Source organism: Dichomitus squalens (assembly GCF_000275845.1).
Source record: "Dichomitus squalens LYAD-421 SS1 unplaced genomic scaffold DICSQscaffold_7, whole genome shotgun sequence".
NCBI classification, from domain to species: domain Eukaryota; kingdom Fungi; phylum Basidiomycota; class Agaricomycetes; order Polyporales; family Polyporaceae; genus Dichomitus; species Dichomitus squalens.
The window spans coordinates 105,001-126,402 of NW_006766889.1; the positions used below are offsets into that span (position 1 = coordinate 105,001).

The window sequence follows — 21,402 nt, forward strand, 5'->3', positions numbered from 1 at the left end:
TCTGGTACGTGCTGGAATATTCTGGGATCTTCTAGCTCATTCTATTATGTTATCCATGGACTATTGGTCTTACGTTGAGTCATGCCTAGTAGATTGATAAGCAGGCAAATCCCTATGAGCTTTATATGAGACCATTTTCTTGCAGAAAAGTCTGGAATGTTCTAGAACTTTCTGTAATGTTCCGGAATATTCTCCACCTTGTTCCCCAGTTCTGAGAGATGCTTAGTCAACTGTTACCCTTTATGGTTATATGCCAGGACATTCTAGAATGTTCTATGATTATAGCCTGCACATGTTTATCCCAAACGCTTAATCAATCCAAGCTCAGACACGCAAGTTGTTAATCTAGCCTGCAGTTTCACGTCCATTGATGCAACTACCGAACAAGTCCTGTCTGATCCTTTTGTAACTATACAGGACTATACGTGGCCTGAACCTCGTCATTGATCTCCCAATCATTTGTGATAGGGTCGAGGGAGACACCTAACAACTTATGAGTTTTCTGTACTCGAATGGCAAACAGTGTGGCTCGCCTGGAAGATAGTCTTCGTTATCTGGTTTCCGCAGGATCTTGACTCTGCTGACCACATTCCAAACCACTTGCGCCCACCAGGAACTTGTGTCACCGACAAAGTACTCGTATGGTACAGCGAGACTAAGGATCGCCGGCGACTGGATGTGTTGTACGAGCACGATGACGCGGCTCTCCTGATACTCAGCTACTCGAAGGACTCGACCAAGAAAGTGTACATCCTTAGGCAATGTCCAGCCCGGCTCTAACTTGCTTGGAAGGATGAGCCAACACGGGGTATCGGGAGGCGGAATTGAACCAAATGGGTGCGTTTCCGGCACACGAATCCGCGGAGTGTGGAAGTGAAGATGGTGGGAGTCCTTGCGTACAATTACCGGGCAGCGGATGACGTTGTCCAAGTTGAGGTGGTCTGAGAGGTATGGGATCATCTCATCGGGGATTGTGAGGGTCTGTCGGGGGACGGTAGACATGATGGGAGGTGCCACATCACAAAACATGGACCCACCGTTTTACGCTTTTTTGATGTTTGACGCCTGTGGTTCCGTGATAGGTTCCAATTGTTACCTGTCACATGATTATGTAGCTCATTGTAAGCCATGTCCAGGTGCCAATCCATTTTGGTGCCTGACAGCGCTTAGAGCACAGGGTCAGGCCGGACGATGGGAAGCACACGTGTAGTGTGCGTTCGTGCGGAAGTGGGTATGGTAGGCATCACATAGAGATGGGGCGAGACGAAATGATTCGAGATGGGACAGGTTGCGAGGGAGGACGTACATTCCCGTCTGTGACAGACGAGCTGGGTAAGCAGGTGTATAATAGGGGCACAGGGTGTACGGCCGAACTGCAGGCCCACTGACCTGTTCCTCCTGGCTTCTCCGCTGTGTGCCATGGCCCGCTTGATGGCCTTGGTCCCGTCCTGCTCCTCCTTTATGTTCGTGTTCTGGTGGGTTGACGGCTGTTGAGGGTGTGGCAATGCGCGTGAGTGGTGCTGTAGTGGCGTGGAGAATCAGCACTGACCATCATCTACGTCCTAGCTTCGGCCGATGAGTCTGCCACGATCGGTCTTTGTTACGAACCGCCCCTACGGGGCTACGTTTCCCTTTTCGATCTGGACCACAGCCTCGTATGTTCACCCTTGTTCTCTATCCGGCATGGTTTCCCCTTGTTTGCATACGGACAATAGCTCCCCTTGTTCTCCCCTTTGCTATTGTCCTACGTCCCTTGTACTCAGTGCCCATGGCAACACCATTGTCCCTTAGCGCCCATTGTTTGTTTCTCGTATATAGCTGGATCCCTTGCTACTGGGAGACTCTAGTTTTGACCTCTTGTCTCCAGGTAAGCCATCATGTATTTCGCTCTGTAGATACTTTGCTCAATACACACCTTGTCTCCAGTCCTGCCTGTTGAGCTCCACTCCAGTCTCACTGCGATTAGAGCTCATCGGCGCTCCTGCCTGCCTCGCTCGTCTCCACTTACTCGCTCGACAGTCAGTCGTAACAGAGACGTTCTCGTTTTTCTGATTTTGAAGCAGCCTAGATGGAGCACTATTTTTCAATCAGAAAGATATAAGCTGGCGGGATGAACCCCACGTCTTGGACATTGATCTGTACATATCTCTTCAGTTCTTACCACGGTCAGGACATTAGTGAAGGGCATCACAGGGACTTGCTACAACGGACAACCAGCTGCAGGAGTCTCGGGATGCGTATGTGCCTATGTTTGATGTTCCTGCAAGACATAAGAGATAACTCGACGTATTGTGAACTGGCCTGCATACTGACATATAAATGTCAGCCTCGGGAATTCGCTGCGGCTTCACCTACCTTGCCTCTGTACCACCACTCCTTACCCCACACACACCTTCACCAGCTCACACCTTCTCTCGCTGCTGCGCAGTACCCCATAGCTATGTCTCTTACACTCACCACCTCCGCCTCAACTTTCCCGGTCAACTCTCCTGGTGAGATCATCAGTGCCGTTTCTGAAAAAGACATCCTTCAGGCAACCCTTGTAGGCGACCAAGTTTGCGATCCGTTCGCAACACTTGCCTCCGCCTTCAACTGGGCTGACGATGTTGAGGACGAGTTCTTCTCCGACGACGCAAGCGAGGCCGACCTCGACACAGATGAAGTCGACGCCCGATCCAGCTCTTTCGACGTCGACCGGTTCTTCGCTTCCGATGTTTGTATGTTTGGACAGTATGGCCACTACCTGACCACGATACTGGAGGAGGACAAAGACCAGGGCCAGGACGACAATGAGGATCACGATGAGGACCACAAGGAAGACAACGAGGACCACAAGGAAGACAACGAGGACCACAAGAAAGACAACGAGGACCACAAGGAAGACAACGAGGATGAGGACAACAAAGAAGACGGCGATCGCTCCGCCGCGACCGACCCGACCGACTCGACCGGCAATGGGAGCCTTCTCCAGCGCATATTCCTCACCAATCGGCCCAAGGTTGCCTCGAAGCCTTCGCTCGACGACATCGAGGAAGAAGAGGACGGCTTAGAGAACAATACTGACGAGACTGGATCTTCGGTTGACAGCCCTGACTCGGACTCTGAACGGACGGAGTCCGACTCGGACACGATCGACTTCGACGCGACCAATTGGGACGACACGGCGTCGACGATCTGCGACCCACCACGACGCCCACTTCGAGTTCATGGCCAACCACTTCGACTCACTCGAATTCTCTCTCGCTTCGATCTCGACCGTGGACGACGATGAACGACAGTGCGCAGCAGGTGATCCAGACTCTGGCTAGGTCTGGGTCGAATTCGAGGACGACGAGCGAGAGCGACAAGTTACGGCACCGATTCCTTCTGGCAAGACATGCGGATCGGCCTGGCAGCAGCTCCTGAGGATATTGTTCATCGCCTGAAGGAGCTGCACGGTAAGATAGAGGTGGGGCGTGAGGGTGAAGTGGACGGTGGGGTGGCTACTTGCCGTTCATGATCCTGATCCCACCTTGGCCACTGGCTGAGCACCGGATTCTTGGACGTCGGCGCGGTGGCTCGGTTTTCTCTTCGTGAGGAGTGTGTGGTGTGTTTGGCGAGGACGTCGGGCTGGCCCCTGGTGTCCCCGTGCGGCGTGGTGTCATTCTTTCAGAGCGGTCCTTGGTTCCGGCTGTTCTGTTTCTGGCTCTGGTTCGCGTGAGATTGCTTTGGTTTCGACATGTTTCGGTTTCGACTTGGTCGGTTTCGGCAGGCTCTATTTTCGGTTTTCTTCTTTGTTTCGTACTTCTATCAGGACTGCGGCCTCCTCGTATTCGGTTCCGGCGAACGGGGGGATTCCATCCCATATCCCTTGAGGAATGGTGACACCAGAGGCTGAGCTGGCAGGGTAAGGGACTGGGATCTGGCTGCACGGGCGGGCGGGCGGATGGGCATCATCTCAGATTTCGAGTCTTGTGTGCGCATGTGTTCGTGTCGCAGTCGGGTTAGAGGCTACGTCCACAGAGCAGGACGAGCGCCGGTCTTGACTCGGAAGGGCGTGAAAACTTGAGTTTTCCGGTTCTCCCCTGTGGGGAGCACATTGAGTATCGCAATTTGGCTTGAGCAGAACGGGGTCTTGTCATACCTGCCACAGAGAGGGTGTCTAGGATGACGGATAATTTGGAGTCTGCGGTGCGGAAGACGCCTGAAGATACCGGACTGCACAAAGTTGCCATCATACGAGCGCTAGCGCCTTGAGGGCTCCTTCGGGTCATAAGGCTAGGCGCGTGGCATGCACTCGCTGCCGGGTGTAACGCACCCATTTCCTCCACCATGTCGTTGAGGCGAGCCTCACGCTCGTTATCTCTGGCTAGGACAACACGGCCGTACGTCTCTAACCGCCTCATCTCAACTACGCGGGCTGTGCGTGAGGAGGCGTCCCCCAACTTGGGCTCCGTCCCCCCAGCCAAGAAGCCTGTCGACGCATTCCGCGGAGGCACGTGCGTTGAGGGCCATTTGATCTTGAACGATGTTGCCTGATCATACGAGGGTGATCTATGATTGTTGGCGGCTGAAGTCTGTTTCCTGCAGTCGCCGCACCAGCCTACTACAGATATCTCGTGCTGCAAGATGTGCCAGCTGGGCACTTTCGCCCTAGGCGATGTCGTTACGACATCCCACGCAGCGTCGGAAGGACGTGAACTCTCCACTCTATCCTTCTCGAGTCATGAGACTTGCTGAGACCACATATTTTGGGGACTTCTAAGATGCGCTTTGCAAAGCACCCGTGTACTGATCTGACCGGGCCGCAAGATTTGAGTGCCCGCTCGAAGGAGCCACATTCGAGGCAGGGGTTCACGATCCTGACCTTCGGTCTTGGGCATACTGGCGAACGTAAAACAAGTGCGCAGCTAAGCCGACAAGATATTCTACTACCTTCCCGACTCGATCAACCCTGCGTCAGTCGTTCAGGTTTTGGTCGAAGAGGAGCTTCCTTACACCCTTGCGGGTGTCGGAACGGAGCAGTACCTTCGTGTCTTCGTCACGCGTCCAGATGGTACCCTGAACACGTTCTGCCTGTTCCTCCACACTTCGCAAGCCTGTTTGCGACAAACGTGACAAACGTCGGCCGGGTAGAGAATCATATCGCGCCTGTGTGGCCAAGGGACGTCAAGCCTGGGGAGGTGCCAGTGTTCAGGATTGAACAGATGCATCTCACATGTCGATTGACTTGGCCTATGCCGTGAGTAGCCATCCACACCTGTTATTCTCCTTAGAATAGAAGATAGCGCACAAGCTCAGCCCGTTAGTGTGCAGGGGTATACATGCATGGTCCATACAAGGGATGCTCTCGATTCAGCTCCAGGTGAAAGTGCAGTGCAGGCTACACTTGTGGCTGCTGATGTGACCCGGGTCAGGCAGCGGACAACTGGAAGGTATGCGTCCTGCGCGATTTCATTGACGAGAAGAGTAGACAGATCTCCTTGATCGCGGCGGAGTAGGCAACGACGCATCTCTTGCTATCGTAGCCGAAGCCGCTTCGTTCCGTAGGACACCTTATGAGGGTGAAAAGCTGCAAACTAAAGACAAAGGACTGTGGCTACAACCGCACTTACTCGTCTCGAAGTACATCGCTCATACGTCTGATAAAGACTGTTCCATCACTATCTCCAGACGACAGTGTTCTACCATTCAGGGCGAAAGCTATATGCGTGACCCCACTTTCGTGCTCGGAGAACGTCGCCACACACGATCCATTACCCGTCCTCCAAAGCCGTACCGTCTTGTCAAGAGATGCTGACGCGACGTACTCCCCACATGGAGAGAAGCACGCTGCTGTGACCCGACCGGTGTGCCCCTTGAGTGATAGGATCATGACGCCTCCGGTCACGTCCCAGAGTCTCAAAGTCTTGTCCTTTGACGCGGACAGCACCAGCCGCCCGTCCGGAGAGAACGTCGCGTCGACCACCGCATCTGTGTGCTCCTTGAAGGCAAAGAGCCGCCGTCCCGTCTGCACATCCCAGATATGGACGGCGCCGCTGCGAGACACTTCGGCAAGGCGTGTGCTCTCGGGATTGAACACACCTGCTGCGAGTCGCCCTTCCGCACGTTCCTGGAGGGTCTTGCGCATCGCACCTGATGCAACGTTCCAGGTATAGCTGCCTTGTCCGCCCCGAGAGGCGAGCCAACGTCCATCGGGAGAGAAGCGGATGTCCCAGATGCGCTCTGCGGAATGCAGCTTCAGCGAATGGCGCAGTTGGAATGTCCCCGCATCCCAAAGGCGCACGGTCGCGTCCCAGGATCCGGATGCAATCGTGGTGCCGTCGGGAGACCAGACGCAACACTCGATGCTCTCGGCGTGTCCTTCGACTGTGGCGAGCTTGTGTGCGCCTCGGCCGAGATCCCAGACTACAAAATTCAAGCTGTTACTGCCGACGGACGCAAGATATCGACTGTTAGGGGAGAAGGCGAGCGACAGGACAGATCCGGTGTGTGCCGCCCATTCCTGCAGGACTAGTCCTTCGAAACTCCAGATGATGATGGTAGAGTCCAGAGATCCGGTCGCAATACATGTGCTGTCTGCGGAGTAGACAAACGACGTGACAGCCTTCTCGTGGCCAACAGCGATGGCTGTGTAGGTGATCAGCTGACATGCCGTAAGTTCCCGCAGTATAACTGGAACTCACAAGGGCCCGAGTCGACGACGAGCGCATTCCGATTGTGCAATATAGGGAATCGATCTTCGAGCTCTCGAGTCCAGAGTTGTTTCCTGCAATAGCGATGCGATGCGAAGGAAACCAGTAATCGTGGCTGGGGGAAACGGAGTAAAGTATTTTCCAACTCCATGCAAGCGTCTAGCTTGGACCTGTCTTTCTGAAATCTCTTGATTTCTCTCAGTCCGCCCTCGACAGAACACAGATGTCCCGTGACCTCCTGCAAGTTAGGAGGATGAAAGCCCTTGAGGAATGCGCTGATTCCCTGCACAGCTTCTGTCTCAAACGTGAACTTCAGCGTCAGAGACTGCAGCCGTGTCCAGTCCCATGGCCGGGAGAACGACTCCAGTTGTGCTAAAAGCCGACTATAAGGTCAGATCCCATCACGAAAAAACGAGAAGACTGTGCAGCGTACCGGGTTCCATCGCCAGCACTAGGTCACCCACAAGGGTTTGGGTCAACTCGGACAGAAAAGCAACAATAGCGTCGTCTACACCTGAATCCATCTGTGGATGGGGAATGATCAATATCATTCGTGACTGAAGAACGAGCAATGACACTCACAGTAAGTGACCTCAACTGTAGCCGTCCACGCAGACGTTCGTTGACCAGATCCAGAGGGGCAGTTGTAACATTACTTCGGACGGCAATGTGGCCACAGATGAGCTCTCTGATGTTGACGAACGCCACGAGCACTCGAGAGAAGGCGAGATATGTCGGGAAGGCCAGATGAAAGAGTCGGAGGTGCCGGATGTGCGTCCCAAGGCGGTGGTAGCAATTCAGACTGGACGAGTGCAGGATTACTGGAGTGTATCCTTCCCGCTCGTTTGTTGCCTGATTGGATCCGCTGCGGCGGAGAGTTGACTCGCGAGAAATGATCGCGACGTCGGAGAGATTAGGGAGAAGATAGAGCAGAGAGGCCGCGAAATGGGCTGGGGATACAGTTATGGACCGGACGAGGGACCGGAGACGAGGCTTGCCCTGTAGGAAGTCGCATAGCTTCAATACTTGGTCCCTACTCTCGACTCGGAGGCCGACATGAGCGAACAAGGTAGAGACACTACGAGGAGTGAGTTGGTGGCACGTAAGAGAAAAACTTTTCAGGGTTCTAACGTCGTCGGAACAGTGGTCAATGACTCTTTCTATGACTTCCCAAGGGAGTACGAGGGACATGGCGAGCCGAGTGTGGAGGAATGTATGAGGCAAGAACGACATAAGATGAGTGGATATCGCTATACCTATAAAGATGGCGTTGCAGCGCCTTGCCACTTCTATTCATCAAAGTTCCTGCATGACAGGGGCGTGCATTCACTTCTACGGCGCTCCGACCTTCGAACCTGACGTGAGTGGGAATGATAGGGAGGCATCCCGGGCGGGAAGGCTACCCTCCCGTTATAGCTCTCACCGGCAGAAGGGACGACGCGCCTCCACGGTCGGTACGCAAGCCGGCTGGAGAGACCGGTGCAGAGAAGCCCCGCAGCAGCCGAGACCCGATAATCGAACGCGAGCTCTGCGGTTATGCGCGGACGAACGAAAGCTGCCTACCGCGACGCCGAAGACTCAGGACCTCCTCGGCCTAATCTCTAGGCACTGCCTCCTATTGTCATCGGACAAAACCACATGAATGCGGTACGAAACCGATGTGCTGTGTAAGCAACAGAATTTCGATCTCGGCATCCCCACGAACCTCATATACACGCGGTGCATGCGGCGCTGTCAGCATAGCCAACGCCCGTCCTCGTACTGGGTTCAAAGAGAAACCAGAGTTGAAGCCCTAGCAGTTCGCGGTCTTGCATATGCGGCTGTTTGATGGTGTGCTAAAAGACTGGGAATATATGGGTTAACTTCTCAATCCCGCGATGGCTCCTCCCCAGCGATCGGGGAGTAGATCGTGCTGTGGCCAGGTCGACGGGGCAACCAGCAGGACGATTACATTGCGGCGCCGGCCATCGTGGCGATCCTGGATACATAGGTCCGACGGTGCGGAACACGATCTGTATGCGATAAGTGGCTGGGAGCATATGCACCTGCTCATGGACCCCGCGAGCGGAAGACCAGTGTGGATGTTCGCATCGGCGGCGCGACGACTCATTCTGATTCCAAATGAACGCAGGTATGAAGGTGCATGCACTGCGTCGAATGTCGAGAGCGTTGAGGTCATTGAAACCGCGCGAATGTCACTATTCCCTTAATATGAACACAGCAGTTGAGCTAATTTCATTCCACAGCGCGGTCAGAGATGGTTTAGAGATGTGCGAGATTGAAGGCCTTCAGGTAACACGCGCAGGAGCGTTTGATCTGGGCCTCGGGATGCCTTGCAACCTACTCCAGTCATGGCGGTAATATCATGAGAAGCAGTTTTCCGCAAGGAGGAAAGGCGAATACCTACGTGCTAGCAGACGGCGCAGATGGACGTCGGTAGAGAGGAGCGGCCGCCAGGAGTGCAGAGACACCTAAGTACGGTGGGAATAGCGCTTGTTGCTCGCCGCCGCCGCTGCCGTCCGCACAAGTCCCTCACTCGCCCTCTGCCACCTTCGACGAACTCCAGCTCTTAGGGCATAAATGTCCTCCTGTGCCTACGCATAGTCATGCCTACCACCTGATCCCAGTCAGCATCGTGATTCATACGGCTTCACGTTCTCCGCACCAGCATCATATAAACAGCACACACGTAAAGATCCCACCGTGCCTAGTTCCGACGCCCTCGACATATCACCCGCTCTTCCCTTCCGTGCACCATCGCCTTCCGTTGAAGACCAGCAACGACATCTCATTCGCAATGACACAAGACGGCCAGCCGACGCTGACCCCGGATAGTCCACTCATGATGAGCAACTCTTTCCTGAACGACGGTATACTCCTTCTGTCCATGCCTGGGCCGAGCAGAGATCCGTCGTACTATATCCACGATGGAAACACTGTGCTACTCGTTGAAAACACTCTATTCAAGGTGCGTATCGATCCGCGGCATAAGGGTTTCGGAGATTCACGTTGTCCAACCCGTGTCTGACGACGCTACAGGTTCACAGATCGGTGCTCACCAAGGATAAATCCGCGTTCGAAACGATGTTCCAACTGCCTGGAGAGACAGACTCTGCGCGTTCGGAGTCTAGTATGACAGTCGCGCAGGAGGGCGAGAGCGACGACAACCCGATCAAGCTGCAGGGTGATACCGCGGACGAATTCCGCGCCCTCATGTGGGCGTTGTATTCACTGTGAGTGCCAACGATTCTAGTGTTCAGCAACATTCCTCTCACTTTACCAACCAATCACGCGTCCCACATACCTGCACTGTCTCTGCCACGCCGACTGTATCGTCGCGCAGACCGCATGAGCTCACGATAGCGATGACCGCCGAAGCGGACTGTACGCAGCTTGCCAATCTCGTCCGCATCACGCACAAGTACCAATTTCGCAACATCATGACCTGGGCACTCTCCGCGCTGCACCACTACTATGCGCGACCCGGTGCGCTGGACGACATCCTCACCGCCACGCCCTCAAGCTCAAGTACCCCAACACCCGGTCCCCTGGCCCACCCCCCGACAGTTACCGCGGGTGGTCTCCCAACCGCGTCCTCCTCGCATCCGCCCACGCTCATCCAACTCACGGAGCTCGCCGCGCTCTGCGAGCGTGCGGACCTGCTCGAGTGCACGCTCGTCCGCTGGAAGCGGCTCATTGGCGAAGGGCGCGATCTCGTGCTCGCGATCGTGATCGGGGAGCGGTTCACCTTGCGGCCCATCCTTGGGCTCGCGTACCACGCGCTCATGCTCCGCGGCAAGGCCGCCTGGGACGCCGAGCCCTCTCTTACGCGCGCGCAGCGCGTGCGCCTCCTCGCGGGATACTACGCCTTGTCGAAGCTGTGGGACGTCCTCCCCTCGCAGCCCCCGCCCTTGACTCATAGCGCGCGGTGCACGAGCCAGCAGCGGTGTGCGAAGGCGTGGGGCGCGCTGTGGCGGACCGTGCTGGAGACGGGGACGCAGGTGATGCCCGGGCTGGCGCGCGAGGACGTGCTGGGAAAGATCATGCTCGCGGAGAGCATGATGAAGGCGCTCGTGGAGAGGGAGATTCCGAGCCAGGGCTTCTTGGACGGCATGCCGCATTGCAGGGAGAGCGCGCTCGTTGCGACTACGGTGCGGATGCGGGAGATCAAGGAGAGTCTGGCCGACTACTTCTCGGTCGATTTCTAGAGGACTGTCTTCGTCTCTGTCTCTGCCTCTCGTCCTCCGTTTCTCTCGCCTGTGCGCTTTGTTGGTTCTCTGTCTGCGGTATTCTAATCAGTTCATGACGAACGTCTCACGAATGATCCACACTGACTTGATGCGTACGAGTTATTTATACCGAATCGCTGGATTAGATACCGTTCTGTACCGGGGTACTGTTGCCCGCTTTGTACCTATACCTCCACTGTCTTGGCACGTTGTATCAGTATCGATTATACCATTCCCCTGACTGAATGCGTCTCTCCCGAACAGCATCTGTCGGGTCTTGGCTCAGAGACGTCCGCCATCTATGTTACTCAAGTCTTACTTCGAAGACTATAGTTGTCCTTGTGATATGCACTCAAGCCCACTTCGTCTCAACTGCACACCTCGCATAGGAAGTGGGACTAGGTTGTACGTATCGTGTCGCGGTACTTACAGGCTTGTTCCAGCATTGAATCAATCATTGACATGGCGGCTATTAAACTACGGGCGGTTGAGTCTGGTCGTTATTACTTTACATCACGTCGCCCGGGAGCACGCATGGCGGACTTCACGGAGTCAACACAAACGAATTGCAAGCATACGGATGGAAAGCAGTCAGGAATACGCCTTGGATTAGCCTCTGAGTCATTGAAGCCATATGAGCAGTAGTGTTTCCAACGCTTACACAGTCTCGGTCGGCTCTCATGAAGAAACTGATCGAGATTGATGCAGGCGGCCAGCAAGAGCGGCGTACGTACTGTACCGTAGCGATTCGGACTGGAAGGGGTCGTGAGGTTCGGGGGAGTTACTCTACACTCAAGTCCAATTGATATATCAAAGTGATACAACGTATATCAGCGACGGTATTCCAAGCCTAGTCCATGAATCGTGAGTCCGTTCGTGTGGTCGTCAGTTGTTATTTCTGTGTCGAGCTACACGGCCTAGTTGGTCTCGGCCGTCGTGAATTGAGTCGTCGCCAATCCGACCTGGCTGTTACCAGTGTCGAATACGCTGTAGAAGCGCTGGAGGAAGGCGAACCCGTCTGCAACGCAAATATCAAGCCAGTCAGTAAGCTCTCCGCATGCCGTTCAAGTACCCGACGCACTGATGAAGTCAAGGCCCTGGCCGCTCTGGCTGCCCAGATCCGCGACAACGAGGTAGATCTTGCCCTCCTCACCACCGATGGTCGAGTTGAGCGAGCGCGGCCAGATCTGGGCGTTGGCCGTGAACTCGTACGTGGTGCCGCCGACGTTGAAGAAGAGGCTCTGCAGGTTGTCGAACTGCGACTCGGTAAGCGTCAGGAGTCCTGTCGAGTTGTCGAGCTTCGCGCCAGTCGCCTGCTGGTAGGCCTGGAACGCGTCCGTAGCGAGCAGGAGGAGGGTGGTGCCGGTGTCAACAATGCCGGCGGAGCCGGAGAGGAGCGTGGACGAGCTTCCGTAGGTCACGTCCTGGTCAATACCCCAGTAGTTCGAGGCGGGCGAGGTGGAGGTGATCGGGACGAAGTTGACATCACCCGTGATCCTGCAGAGGTCGTACAGGACATCAGCAGTGATCCCTATGAGGCTAGAGTATGGAGAGATGGGGCGTACTTGCTCTCATCGATGCCGCCAAAGGTGAGCTCGCCGTTCTGGTCCCCACTCTCGGTCGTGGGCTGGTAGAAGATACCAATCGAGTCGTTAGCGATGGCGCCTTGAGCGAAGAGGTTGTCCGTGACGGTGGGGACGGAGTCCGTTCCGGAGACGGTGCCCTGGGTGAGGTCAACCGGGCCGATACCGAGGATACCGTCGACGCCCTGGAAACCCTGTGCAGTCGAGGCAACGCCGATGCTCTGGTTCTCAATGACGAGCGAATCCGAGAGCGTCACCTGGTCGGTGACTACCAAACTATGTAAGCTCTTGTTCTCAACGAACCTTGAAGGATATACATACACTCGGTGCCGGAGAACGAACCAGAGCCGTAGCTGACGCTCTGTTAAGCGGATAGTGAGCAGCAAGAATGCAAGAGCGTCTGGCGCAGACTTACGACCGACTTTTCCGTGCTCTTGCTAGTACTGGTCTTGACGTACTGCTGGTCAGCGCCGACCCAAGTGTTCGAGCTGCCGGTGTCGATGAGGAGGGTGTACTGAGTGGGCGGGCTGCCGACACCGACGGACGCAGTGTACGTGACACCGGCATCCGTCACGTCGACACCTCCACCGGGGGTAGAAGTGCCAGGCGCGCCGCCAGAGGTACCTCCAGTGCCCGTAGACCCGCCGCCAGAGGGGTCAGAGGCAGCAGCACCACCGGCAGGGTGGTGATGGTGGTGGTGGTGGCCGTGACGCCTGCGACGGGCCTCGTGGAAGGCGCTCGGGCCGTGAGGGTTGATGCCCTGGAGGATCTTCTGCGCGCGCGCCCGGTCGCGAGTGAGGATGTCCTTAGCGCTGTGAGCGACGACGCGGGTGATGAATGGGACGGAGGACATGTTGTGCGAAGTATTGTTCTGGGGAGTAGTCGTCTGAACAGAGGATGGAGGGTATATATACTGAGGCGGAAGCTAAAGGCGTCATCGTGAATCTGCATTGGGGAGATGCGAACGGCGTGGTGCACGAGGCGAGCAGTCTCGCGGTAGGTACCTAGAGCATGTCGCAATGCGCAAGTGGCACCTTGAAGACCGAAATATCGCGCATGAGAATGGAAGGAGCGAAGCCGCCAATTGGAGTTGTCCGAATCCTTGTCGTTAGAACTCAACGAACGGTCGAGATCGCATCCACGTCTGATTGGCACAAAGTCTGACATATCCCCAGTATGATCGCAGAGTCGTCCTGTCAAGGGTGCCCAGGGAGATCGATACGTGCCTCTCGCGGCCTCCAAGGCTGTGACAGTGTGAAGCGGCGTGCTTCTTGCGCAGTAGGAAGATAGGTACCTCCGATGGCGTTGTGGCGGCCTGGCGGCCTGGCGAAGGGATTTACATAGGGTTGGGTGCCGCAGATGACGCAGCCGGGACTCCTGCAGTGCCCCGCATAGGACACGGCGAATACCAGGCACAGAACCCAGAAGGCATGGCGGGGATGCGACGGGCTCTGATAAGCTATCTCGGGTAACTCGTACCCAGCAACCCCACAAACGACGCTGTCATATGCAGCTCAACCTGTACACTTGCCTCTTTCCGGAGTCCGCCGGGCGCATAGTCAGGCTGTAAATAGCTCACCTCGCCGCCCATACCATTACCCTTCCCATTACCCCTCACTTCCCAGACAATCCACATATGCTGGCCGCACGATGCTCCTCTCAGTATGACGAGGCGCAGTGAACCCTGCGGCGAGGTCGGCGAGGTCAGGGCTCCCTCCTACTTGGGACCGAAGAGATAGAATGACACCGTTCTGCTGAACTTACAATCCGGCGCGGTGCCCGCCTCCCCCCGTTACGAGAGCGTCCTATAGCCTTGAAGTATGGTCCCCGTGCTCATTGAGGCATTGAGACATGGTAATCCTTCATGGTGACTATAGTCGCTATGGCTTGTCTCCTTATGATTGTGTCTGGGTGGATCACACGGCGCTTCGATCCGCCTCATTATCGAACCCGCCATCGTCTCCACCGGTCTGCGCAAATCGACCGACTGGCCCTCTACAACTTGCCATTTCGCCAGGACTGAACTTGTTCTGTCCATGAGTACTTGCATGGACGCTCAACCAAACCAAGCGAAAGTCGCTCCAATAGCGATGACTACCACCCACGAAGACCCGCTGCGCAGCAAGCCGCACATTCTGCGCGATCACAGCCTTTCCTTGCCTTCTGCTTCTCTTCCTTCCGCCAGAGACCGAGTCACCTAAACGTATCAGTGGCACGATGCAGAAGATAACGGACGGAATGTACAAACCCCGGATGACGGATGCAATGAATGACTGTTGTCGGGACGTCGGTTCTTTGTACGGATCGCGCTGAGATCCTCGTTGACACTGGATTCCTGGAAGTCTATGATTTACGAAAGCAGCGCTCGAACAACATCAGCAGTCTTACATATGTGCTTATCGCAATGTCAGCTCTCGCCATCTTTGAATGCAATAACGTACTCACGATGGCCCCGTGCGTGTTTGTGGACCCAAGCGGGTCATCTACAGATTGTGAGCAGGGCACTTCGTTGAGCTCGCGGCGAAGGAGATCAACATACGTCCAGTGCTGGATCCATGGGGGCCTCCGCCACACTGTTGCGTCCGCATCGTCACCACACTCGACTGTCATGGATATGAGCGTGATGGCTTCACGTGACTACGCGGCCTACGTGAGCGGACTTGCATATTGCTAGGCGGTATGAAGGTTTGTGTATGTCGTTAGGACACGATGCAACAACGCGGAAAGGACCTGGATCGCCTTTCTTGAGACCATTCCTGCGACCAGCGGAATCTCCTAACCTGCTAGAAGCGGGAGCTCGACATAAGCGGCCTGGAAGTGTCACCAAGGAGATTTGTCGCTCACTTGTTCTCTTTAGCATGCATCACGCGCCACCCTTCTTCCAGCCTGATGGTCGGAAACGGGGTTAGTGAGTATCGCCTACCCGGATCCAGGCGCAGGCACTCAGGTCCAGGTTCTTGAGACTCGCAGGCAGGCGCTATTGATAGTGAGACAAACCGCCTCGCTTCCATCACGTTGTTCGATATCGACTCAAGATGGGCACTGGCAATCACAGCGCGAACGTGCGAAGGAGTGCCTTGGACAGAAGCAGAGAAGCGTAGCGCCGCTGCACTCCTCGAGCTAGAAGTCGCCGACATTAGGTGATCGGGGAACTTCACTGTCGCTTCAATAGCCCATGGAAACTGTGTACACCTTGAATCAGCTACCCAGAGAATCTGCATTATTGTTATATGCGCGACACCCAAGGTTGTTTCGAATCGTGCAAGCAGAAGGGGTTTGGAGTGACCAGCAGCGTCGATGACACCAAGCAAATCCCAGAAGCATTAGCTCTAAGGTAACAGAATGCTGGCATATGGTGCGTTGCGCGAGTCTCTGCTGATGAGGGACGAAATGGGCGGGCTTACAGGTTACACTGAGTACGTGGACAGAGTCCAGTGCCACGAGATCGAAGTACATGAGCGTCCAGAGTCACCCCGGGAATGTCCGTGAAGGACACGTGGTGATCGATGGGCCTATCTCGGGCCGATGTGCCCAGTGCGCTTTAGCTGAACCACTGCTTCGACTCAACCTCAAGACATAAGCAACCCATGTTGATTCGACGCTACAGCTCCCTGATCGTTATAGGTGTTCTGCGTGGTATCTTGGAGATAGAAGCCTGTCTCGCTCGTGCAAATGACCGCTCCGTGGTGATGGTGATCGCCTACTATAGTGCCAGGCTGTATACAGGCGTGACCCAGTCCTGGCTTGAAGGTCGTCCAGGTTTCGATGTCCAAACACAGATTTGGCACTCACCTACCTTTCAGTGGTCATGCAACGGCCCCGCGAGGCATCACACGACGCACACGACTCGGTTATTCGCCTACCTGGCCTTCGTTTGACGCGCTTGCAAAGTATGTCGCCATAATGCGTGCTACTGTAGTCGTCCGGCGTCCCTCTTCACGTCGTATGTACGAGGTGAGCGGGGTATACTTTCCTATTCTCCTCCCTCTCTCTCCCTTGCTTGTTCGTGAGGCGTTGCTCACTGTGCTTGTCCATCCCGCCTGAGCCGTGAAAGCCATTTCGACCCGTGAAGGCTTCCGCTTCGGACCGCCGGCCGTCAAGTCACTGCTACTTCGGTACGGCTTTCTGAAGACACTGAGCGATGCGATTGCGTCTGGACCGGTCGCTTCTGGAAGATTATACGACAGAAGTCGAGGGACATGGTGGACGGACATGGATGATATGTCAGACGTTTGCTGAAGAGGTGCGTGCCCCCTCTCCCTTATGCGGCTATTGTTGGACTGACCTCGGTCCGCATGCGCGCCTTTTCCAGGGCGCGGTGATGCATTTAGGAGGCCGTGTCAGCGTAGAACAACTGCGCGTGCTGGCCGCCGCGTTCTCGACTGCTGCAAAATTTTGGTCTGATTGTGACCCTCATATCAGCCTAAAGGTTGCGGGCAGATGTACCTTGATGATGACTGAGCAAGTTTGGCCAGCGGCTCAATATACCCATTTCCTTCGCTCTTTGTTTTCCCCATGGAGTATGGTCTCCTCGCCATACCGGCGAAGGGTCTACGCATAGGAGAAGGTTGACGAGCTTGGCGTTCAAGTCATGGTGAGTGTAGTGTCGCATGATAGAGTACCGTCCGTGGTCGTCGGCGGATCATACTTCCTGCTCTTCGTGAGTGGTGTATCACTGCGGGTCTCATGCCTCTTTACCTCCGTCTTCGGTCCATCATGTGCGCCCGACAGTGACGCACGAGAGTCAAAGCGAAGGGCTCCTGACCTCCGCGAGGTATGTAAGTTGGCTGCGTACTTACATACGCAGAAGCTTTGGATCTCTTAAAGGCTATTCTATGGGAATGGAAAGAGCTCGTCTGTTGGGCTGCTTCGCATCCATGAGGCAACCCCACATTGGTATACAAATTTGCGTCTTTGTTTCCTAGCGCTCGGCCAGGCCGCCGTGCGCAATTGAATATCTCCTCATATGTTCGGTTCCGCAGCTGCGCTGCACACGTTTGCATCGCTTGGAGGCCCGCTCCATCTGCCCTTAAAACGCCTTTGTCGTCATAGGAAGACAATACGTGGTGCTCCTTGCGACCGGTACCTCTGAAGACTTCTTCACAGATGCCCCCTCTGTGCCACGCTACTATCGGTCGAGCGCGCAGGCTCGTGGGCATGGGCGCGGCGCTGTCATCGACTGCAACGATGTCGGGCCCTGGGGTCAAGTGATGATGAGGTGCACGGATGGAAGTGGAGGTCCGGGTACGTTGGAGGTAGTAATTGGTGAGCGGCAACGAAACGTCGCTTACCTAAGCTGACGCTATAGGTAATGGGCCCTCTGGATCCCCTCAGGCTCGCCGTGAACGCGCCGGAACACAAGCAGCCTATATATTTCATGCTGCTCCAGATGACTCTCCTCATTCTGTCCTCTCTACACCGCTCACCACCCACTTCACACAATGGCTTCGAAGAGTGCCAATGCTATCCAAATCCTGGACATTCATACCCGTGTCTCTCCTCCCTCAGGAGCCTCCATTCGTGATCAGATTGTCTCTGGTCTCTCGCAACCTGTCGGCGGCAAAACATTGCCCACCCTCCTCCTCTACGACGAGCGTGGCCTCCGCCTGTATGACGAAATTACCACAGATGCTGCGGAATATTACCTGTTCCCAGCCGAAGAGGAGATTCTGAAGAACAAAGCCGACGGGATCGTGCGAGTCATGCATTCGGGCATCGCCAACGGTGAACTCGTGGACGAGGTCGTGGTCGAGCTGGGCGCTGGGTGAGTTCTTGCTTTGACACTTTTACCTCACCTTCCATGGCGTGGTCTTTGCTCGGACCTTGTATCGCGCTCGTTGCACCGCTAAACGTTCGCTTGATTGATCGACTTCGTGCGGAGTTGAACTTGGCTTCCGTTCCTAATCTTTGACAACCCACCTGGCTCCTAAGTAGGGGTACGATATGAACGTAACCTGCTATCCACGTGCGGATGCAGGGGTCAACTATGCCATAAGCCCCTGATATCGTCCTCGGTTTCGGTCTCGGTCACCGAGTCCAGACGTCTGATCTGCTCTTTCGTAGCGCACTGAGGAAGACGTCCCTTATCTTGGGTGCGCTCGCTCGCCTGGTCCCCAATCCTGCTCCCACTCCTCCTATCAGCTACCACGCCCTCGATCTCGAAAAGCGCGAACTGGAGCGGACTTTAATGGAGCTGAACTCGTCGCATGTCGGTGTCGAGCTCAAGGGCAAGGTCGCTACTGCCGGCTTGTGCGGCACGTACGATGACGGCCTCAAGTTTATCGTAGAAGGCGGACTGCAGGATCGCAATGCGCTCGAGAGGATCGACACCGCATTCGGTTCACAGTACCCAGTGGAACGCGTTGGCCGGGACGCGTCTCCAAGCTCAGCGGCTTCTTCTCGTGGCCGCACTGACCGGACGGAGGCGACACCACCGTCGACGCCGGGCGCCCAGCAGCCCCTGCATATCCTTTTCCTCGGTTCTTCGCTGGGCAATTTCGCACGCGGCGAGGACGCCGCATTCCTCAAGTCTCTCCCGCTTCGCCCTGGTTCCGGCGACACGCTCCTGCTCGGTATGGACCACGGGAACGACGCGCGCCGGATTGAGGCGGCGTACAATGACTCGAAGGGCGTTACGCGGAAATTTATCATGAATGGTCTGGTTTCTGCTGGCCGCGCTCTCGGCGACGAGAGCCTGTTCGCCCAAGACAAATGGGAGTATGTCGGCAAGTACAACGAGGAATCGAGTAAGTCATGCGTTTGTAGACCTCGGACCGACGCTTAAGCTATCTACAGGACGTCACGAGGCATACTACCGGTCAGCCTGCGATCAGACGGTGGTGGATCCTGAGACGAAGGCGCTCTTCCCCTTCGTCAAAGATGAACTCATCCGTGTGGAAGTTTCGCACAAGGTACTGCAAACGTGCTTCCCACTGTTTGTACATATATTTATGTTACGTTTTACAGTACTCCGAGCGAGACGCATGGACGGTGTTTACCGAGGCGAACCTTTGTCCTGTCCACCGGTGGACTGACAGGTCGTCGCAGTATTCACTCTGGCTTCTTGAACGCCCGAAGTTCTCCTTCCCTCTACTCAAATGGCCCTCGTCGTCCGATGCCAAGACGGTTGCGCGCTCCCCTTTCTCACTGCCCACGGTGGACGAGTGGCGCGACATGTGGGCTGCATGGGACTTCATCACCCGTCAAATGATCCCTCCGTCTATGCTATTCCAAAAGCCCATTGATCTACGTCACATCTGCTTGTTCTACTGCGGACATATCCCGGCCTTCCTCTCAATCCACTTGTCAAAGCTACTCCAGGAACCCGATACCGAGCCAGTAGAATATAAGGTACTACCCATGTTCTGAGCTCCTCCACTCTGTGCTGATGTAGTCTTCTAGTACATCTTTGAGCGTGGCATCGACCCCATCGTCGATGATCCTACCCAGTGCCATGTAAGCGCACTTTCCTGATGTCTCGAGATGTCCGTGCTGATGCCCCCCTCTCACGCAGCCACACTCCGAGGTCCCCCAGAAGGATGAGGATTGGCCCTCGTTGCCTAGCATCTTGCAGTTCCAGTCGAGGGTCCGCGAACGGGTCATAAACCTCTATCGCGACATTGATTCGGGGAAGGTGACGCTCACGCGCAAGATCGCACGAGTCATGCAGATGACACTAGAGCACGAGGCGTTCCATGCAGAGGTCAGCCTCTCGCATACGTCTATGGCGCATTATCATTCACTCACCTCTTTTTCTTTGTTCCAGACTTTGCTGTACATGCTCCTGCAGCGCGCGGGAACCGGAACTATTCCTCCCAGTGGTTTCATCCCCCCTCCTTGGGAGGTCCTTGCAGAGTCGTGGGACAAGCAGCCCCTGCCTGCAGCAGAGACGGTAACGCTTGGTCCTGAGGAGATCAGCCTGGGCCACGACGACGACGAATCACAAGATGACTCTACTGAGGGTGTTCTCGAGCACTCCTTTGGCTGGGATAACGAGCATCCGAAGCGTACGGTGAAGGTCGAGGAGTTCAAGATCGAGTGGCGTCCCGTCACAAACGGGCAGTTCTACGAGTTCTATACGGGCCCCGGAAAGGACAAGGTTCAGTTTCCGAAGAGCTGGGTCGAGCTCGATGGCGAGGTCTTTGTAAGTCGATCTCTAGTTACTGCCATGGCACGCGTTAGCTCATACATCGACGATGGATCAAGGTTCGCACTCTGTACGGACCTGTCCCGATCAAGATTGCCTGGCACTGGCCGATCAAGACTTCGTATGACAACCTATCAGTCTATGCGAACGTCAAGGGTGGCCGCATCCCCACCGAGCCCGAGCTCCGCCTGTTCCTTGACAAGTTCGAGTGCGGCTACGAGGGCGGTGCCAACGTCGGCTTCAGAAACTGGCACCCCGTCCCGGCGACGACAGGTGGCCCTGCTGACGGTGGAAAGGGCCACAACGGAGGCGTCTGGGAGTGGACGTCCACTGTTCTCGACAAGTACGAGGGTTTCGTGCCGTCGAAGCTATACCCTGGGTACGTTGTACCACAGACTACGCCTCCCGCTCATTTACTAACCAGGCATGGCTACAGGTACTCCACCGACTTCTTCGATACCCACCACCAGGTCGTGATAGGGGGGTCGTATACGACAATCCCGCGCCTTGCCGAACGTCGTACCGTGCGCAACTACTACCAGCACAATTACCCGTACGCTTGGGTCGGTGCACGCGTTGCTTACGACGTGTAGACCATGCCGCTGTAGATAGTGATCCGTGAAAGTCGAGAGGCGTTTGTAAGAGAGCCGTATCTGTACAACAGCGCTAGATCCAATGTAACGAGAATGACAGTGCTGTTCCAGACCAGATCTACTTGCAGTATGAGTGTTACCGTTCGTCCTTGAACACGTTTGATGTTGTAGTGAAGA

At 55.5% G+C, this 21,402-nt stretch overlaps 7 protein-coding genes across 7 annotated transcripts in view; 5 read left to right on the forward strand and 2 right to left on the reverse strand.

The window, feature by feature from the left end:
• DICSQDRAFT_168065 (uncharacterized protein) overlaps positions 1-487 on the forward strand; it is a gene marked incomplete at both ends in the record, with an annotated part of 4,081 nt that extends 3,594 nt beyond the window's left edge. The window contains one exon of the mRNA XM_007363674.1: positions 418-487. Within this exon, the coding sequence (XP_007363736.1) occupies positions 418-487 (70 nt within the window). The remainder of the gene's footprint in view (positions 1-417) is intronic.
• A 1,953-nt stretch (positions 488-2,440) lies between these two features.
• DICSQDRAFT_168066 (uncharacterized protein) lies at positions 2,441-3,271 on the forward strand (the record flags this gene model as incomplete). Its single annotated transcript, XM_007363675.1, has 1 exon — positions 2,441-3,271. One exon carries the CDS (start codon positions 2,441-2,443, stop codon positions 3,269-3,271), a length of 831 nt encoding a protein of 276 aa, XP_007363737.1.
• Positions 3,272-5,590: 2,319 nt separating this feature from the next.
• On the reverse strand, positions 5,591-8,695 carry DICSQDRAFT_102245 (WD40 repeat-like protein; the record flags this gene model as incomplete). The annotated part of the gene is made up of 6 exons (XM_007363676.1): positions 8,380-8,695; positions 7,931-8,289; positions 7,257-7,840; positions 7,108-7,198; positions 6,666-7,046; positions 5,591-6,609 (listed from the first exon to the last, which is right to left on the reverse strand). The coding sequence occupies exons 4-6, from the start codon at positions 7,196-7,198 to the stop codon at positions 5,591-5,593; spliced, it is 1,491 nt and encodes a 496-aa protein (XP_007363738.1). The 5' UTR covers positions 7,257-7,840; positions 7,931-8,289; positions 8,380-8,695.
• An 824-nt stretch (positions 8,696-9,519) lies between these two features.
• Positions 9,520-10,882, forward strand: DICSQDRAFT_56304 (uncharacterized protein; the record flags this gene model as incomplete). Its single annotated transcript, XM_007363677.1, has 3 exons — positions 9,520-9,642; positions 9,714-9,907; positions 10,018-10,882. 3 exons carry the CDS (start codon positions 9,520-9,522, stop codon positions 10,880-10,882), a joined length of 1,182 nt encoding a protein of 393 aa, XP_007363739.1.
• Positions 10,883-11,682: 800 nt separating this feature from the next.
• Positions 11,683-13,509, reverse strand: DICSQDRAFT_82618 (acid protease). The gene is made up of 5 exons (XM_007363678.1): positions 12,902-13,509; positions 12,808-12,847; positions 12,469-12,754; positions 11,985-12,400; positions 11,683-11,921 (listed from the first exon to the last, which is right to left on the reverse strand). Exons 1-5 carry the CDS (start codon positions 13,337-13,339, stop codon positions 11,821-11,823), a joined length of 1,281 nt encoding a protein of 426 aa, XP_007363740.1. The 5' UTR covers positions 13,340-13,509; the 3' UTR covers positions 11,683-11,820.
• A 2,977-nt stretch (positions 13,510-16,486) lies between these two features.
• On the forward strand, positions 16,487-17,162 carry DICSQDRAFT_134593 (uncharacterized protein). The gene is made up of 2 exons (XM_007363679.1): positions 16,487-16,729; positions 16,799-17,162. The coding sequence occupies exons 1-2, from the start codon at positions 16,628-16,630 to the stop codon at positions 17,045-17,047; spliced, it is 351 nt and encodes a 116-aa protein (XP_007363741.1). The 5' UTR covers positions 16,487-16,627; the 3' UTR covers positions 17,048-17,162.
• Positions 17,163-17,927: 765 nt separating this feature from the next.
• DICSQDRAFT_55495 (uncharacterized protein) lies at positions 17,928-21,225 on the forward strand (the record flags this gene model as incomplete). The annotated part of the gene is made up of 9 exons (XM_007363680.1): positions 17,928-18,250; positions 18,550-19,232; positions 19,282-19,397; positions 19,453-19,836; positions 19,888-19,941; positions 20,000-20,188; positions 20,252-20,629; positions 20,692-21,011; positions 21,069-21,225. The coding sequence occupies 9 exons, from the start codon at positions 17,928-17,930 to the stop codon at positions 21,223-21,225; spliced, it is 2,604 nt and encodes an 867-aa protein (XP_007363742.1).
• Positions 21,226-21,402: the final 177 nt, after the last annotated feature.

What these genes read in the sequence shown, in the direction of transcription:
- DICSQDRAFT_134593 (XM_007363679.1), top strand. Translation starts at nt 16,628, where the DNA reads ATGCGATTGCGTCTGGACCGGTCGCTTCTGGAAGATTATACGACAGAA. An exon ending in GTCAGACGTTTGCTGAAGAG is followed by an intron (nt 16,730 to 16,798) that starts GTGCGTGCCCCC and finishes CGCCTTTTCCAG; the next exon opens with GGCGCGGTGATGCATTTAGG.
- DICSQDRAFT_82618 (XM_007363678.1), bottom strand. Translation starts at nt 13,339, where the DNA reads ATGTCCTCCGTCCCATTCATCACCCGCGTCGTCGCTCACAGCGCTAAG. An exon ending in AGAGCACGGAAAAGTCGGTC is followed by an intron (nt 12,848 to 12,901) that starts GTAAGTCTGCGC and finishes TCCGCTTAACAG; the next exon opens with AGCGTCAGCTACGGCTCTGG. An exon ending in GGCGGCATCGATGAGAGCAA is followed by an intron (nt 12,401 to 12,468) that starts GTACGCCCCATC and finishes CGACCTCTGCAG; the next exon opens with GATCACGGGTGATGTCAACT.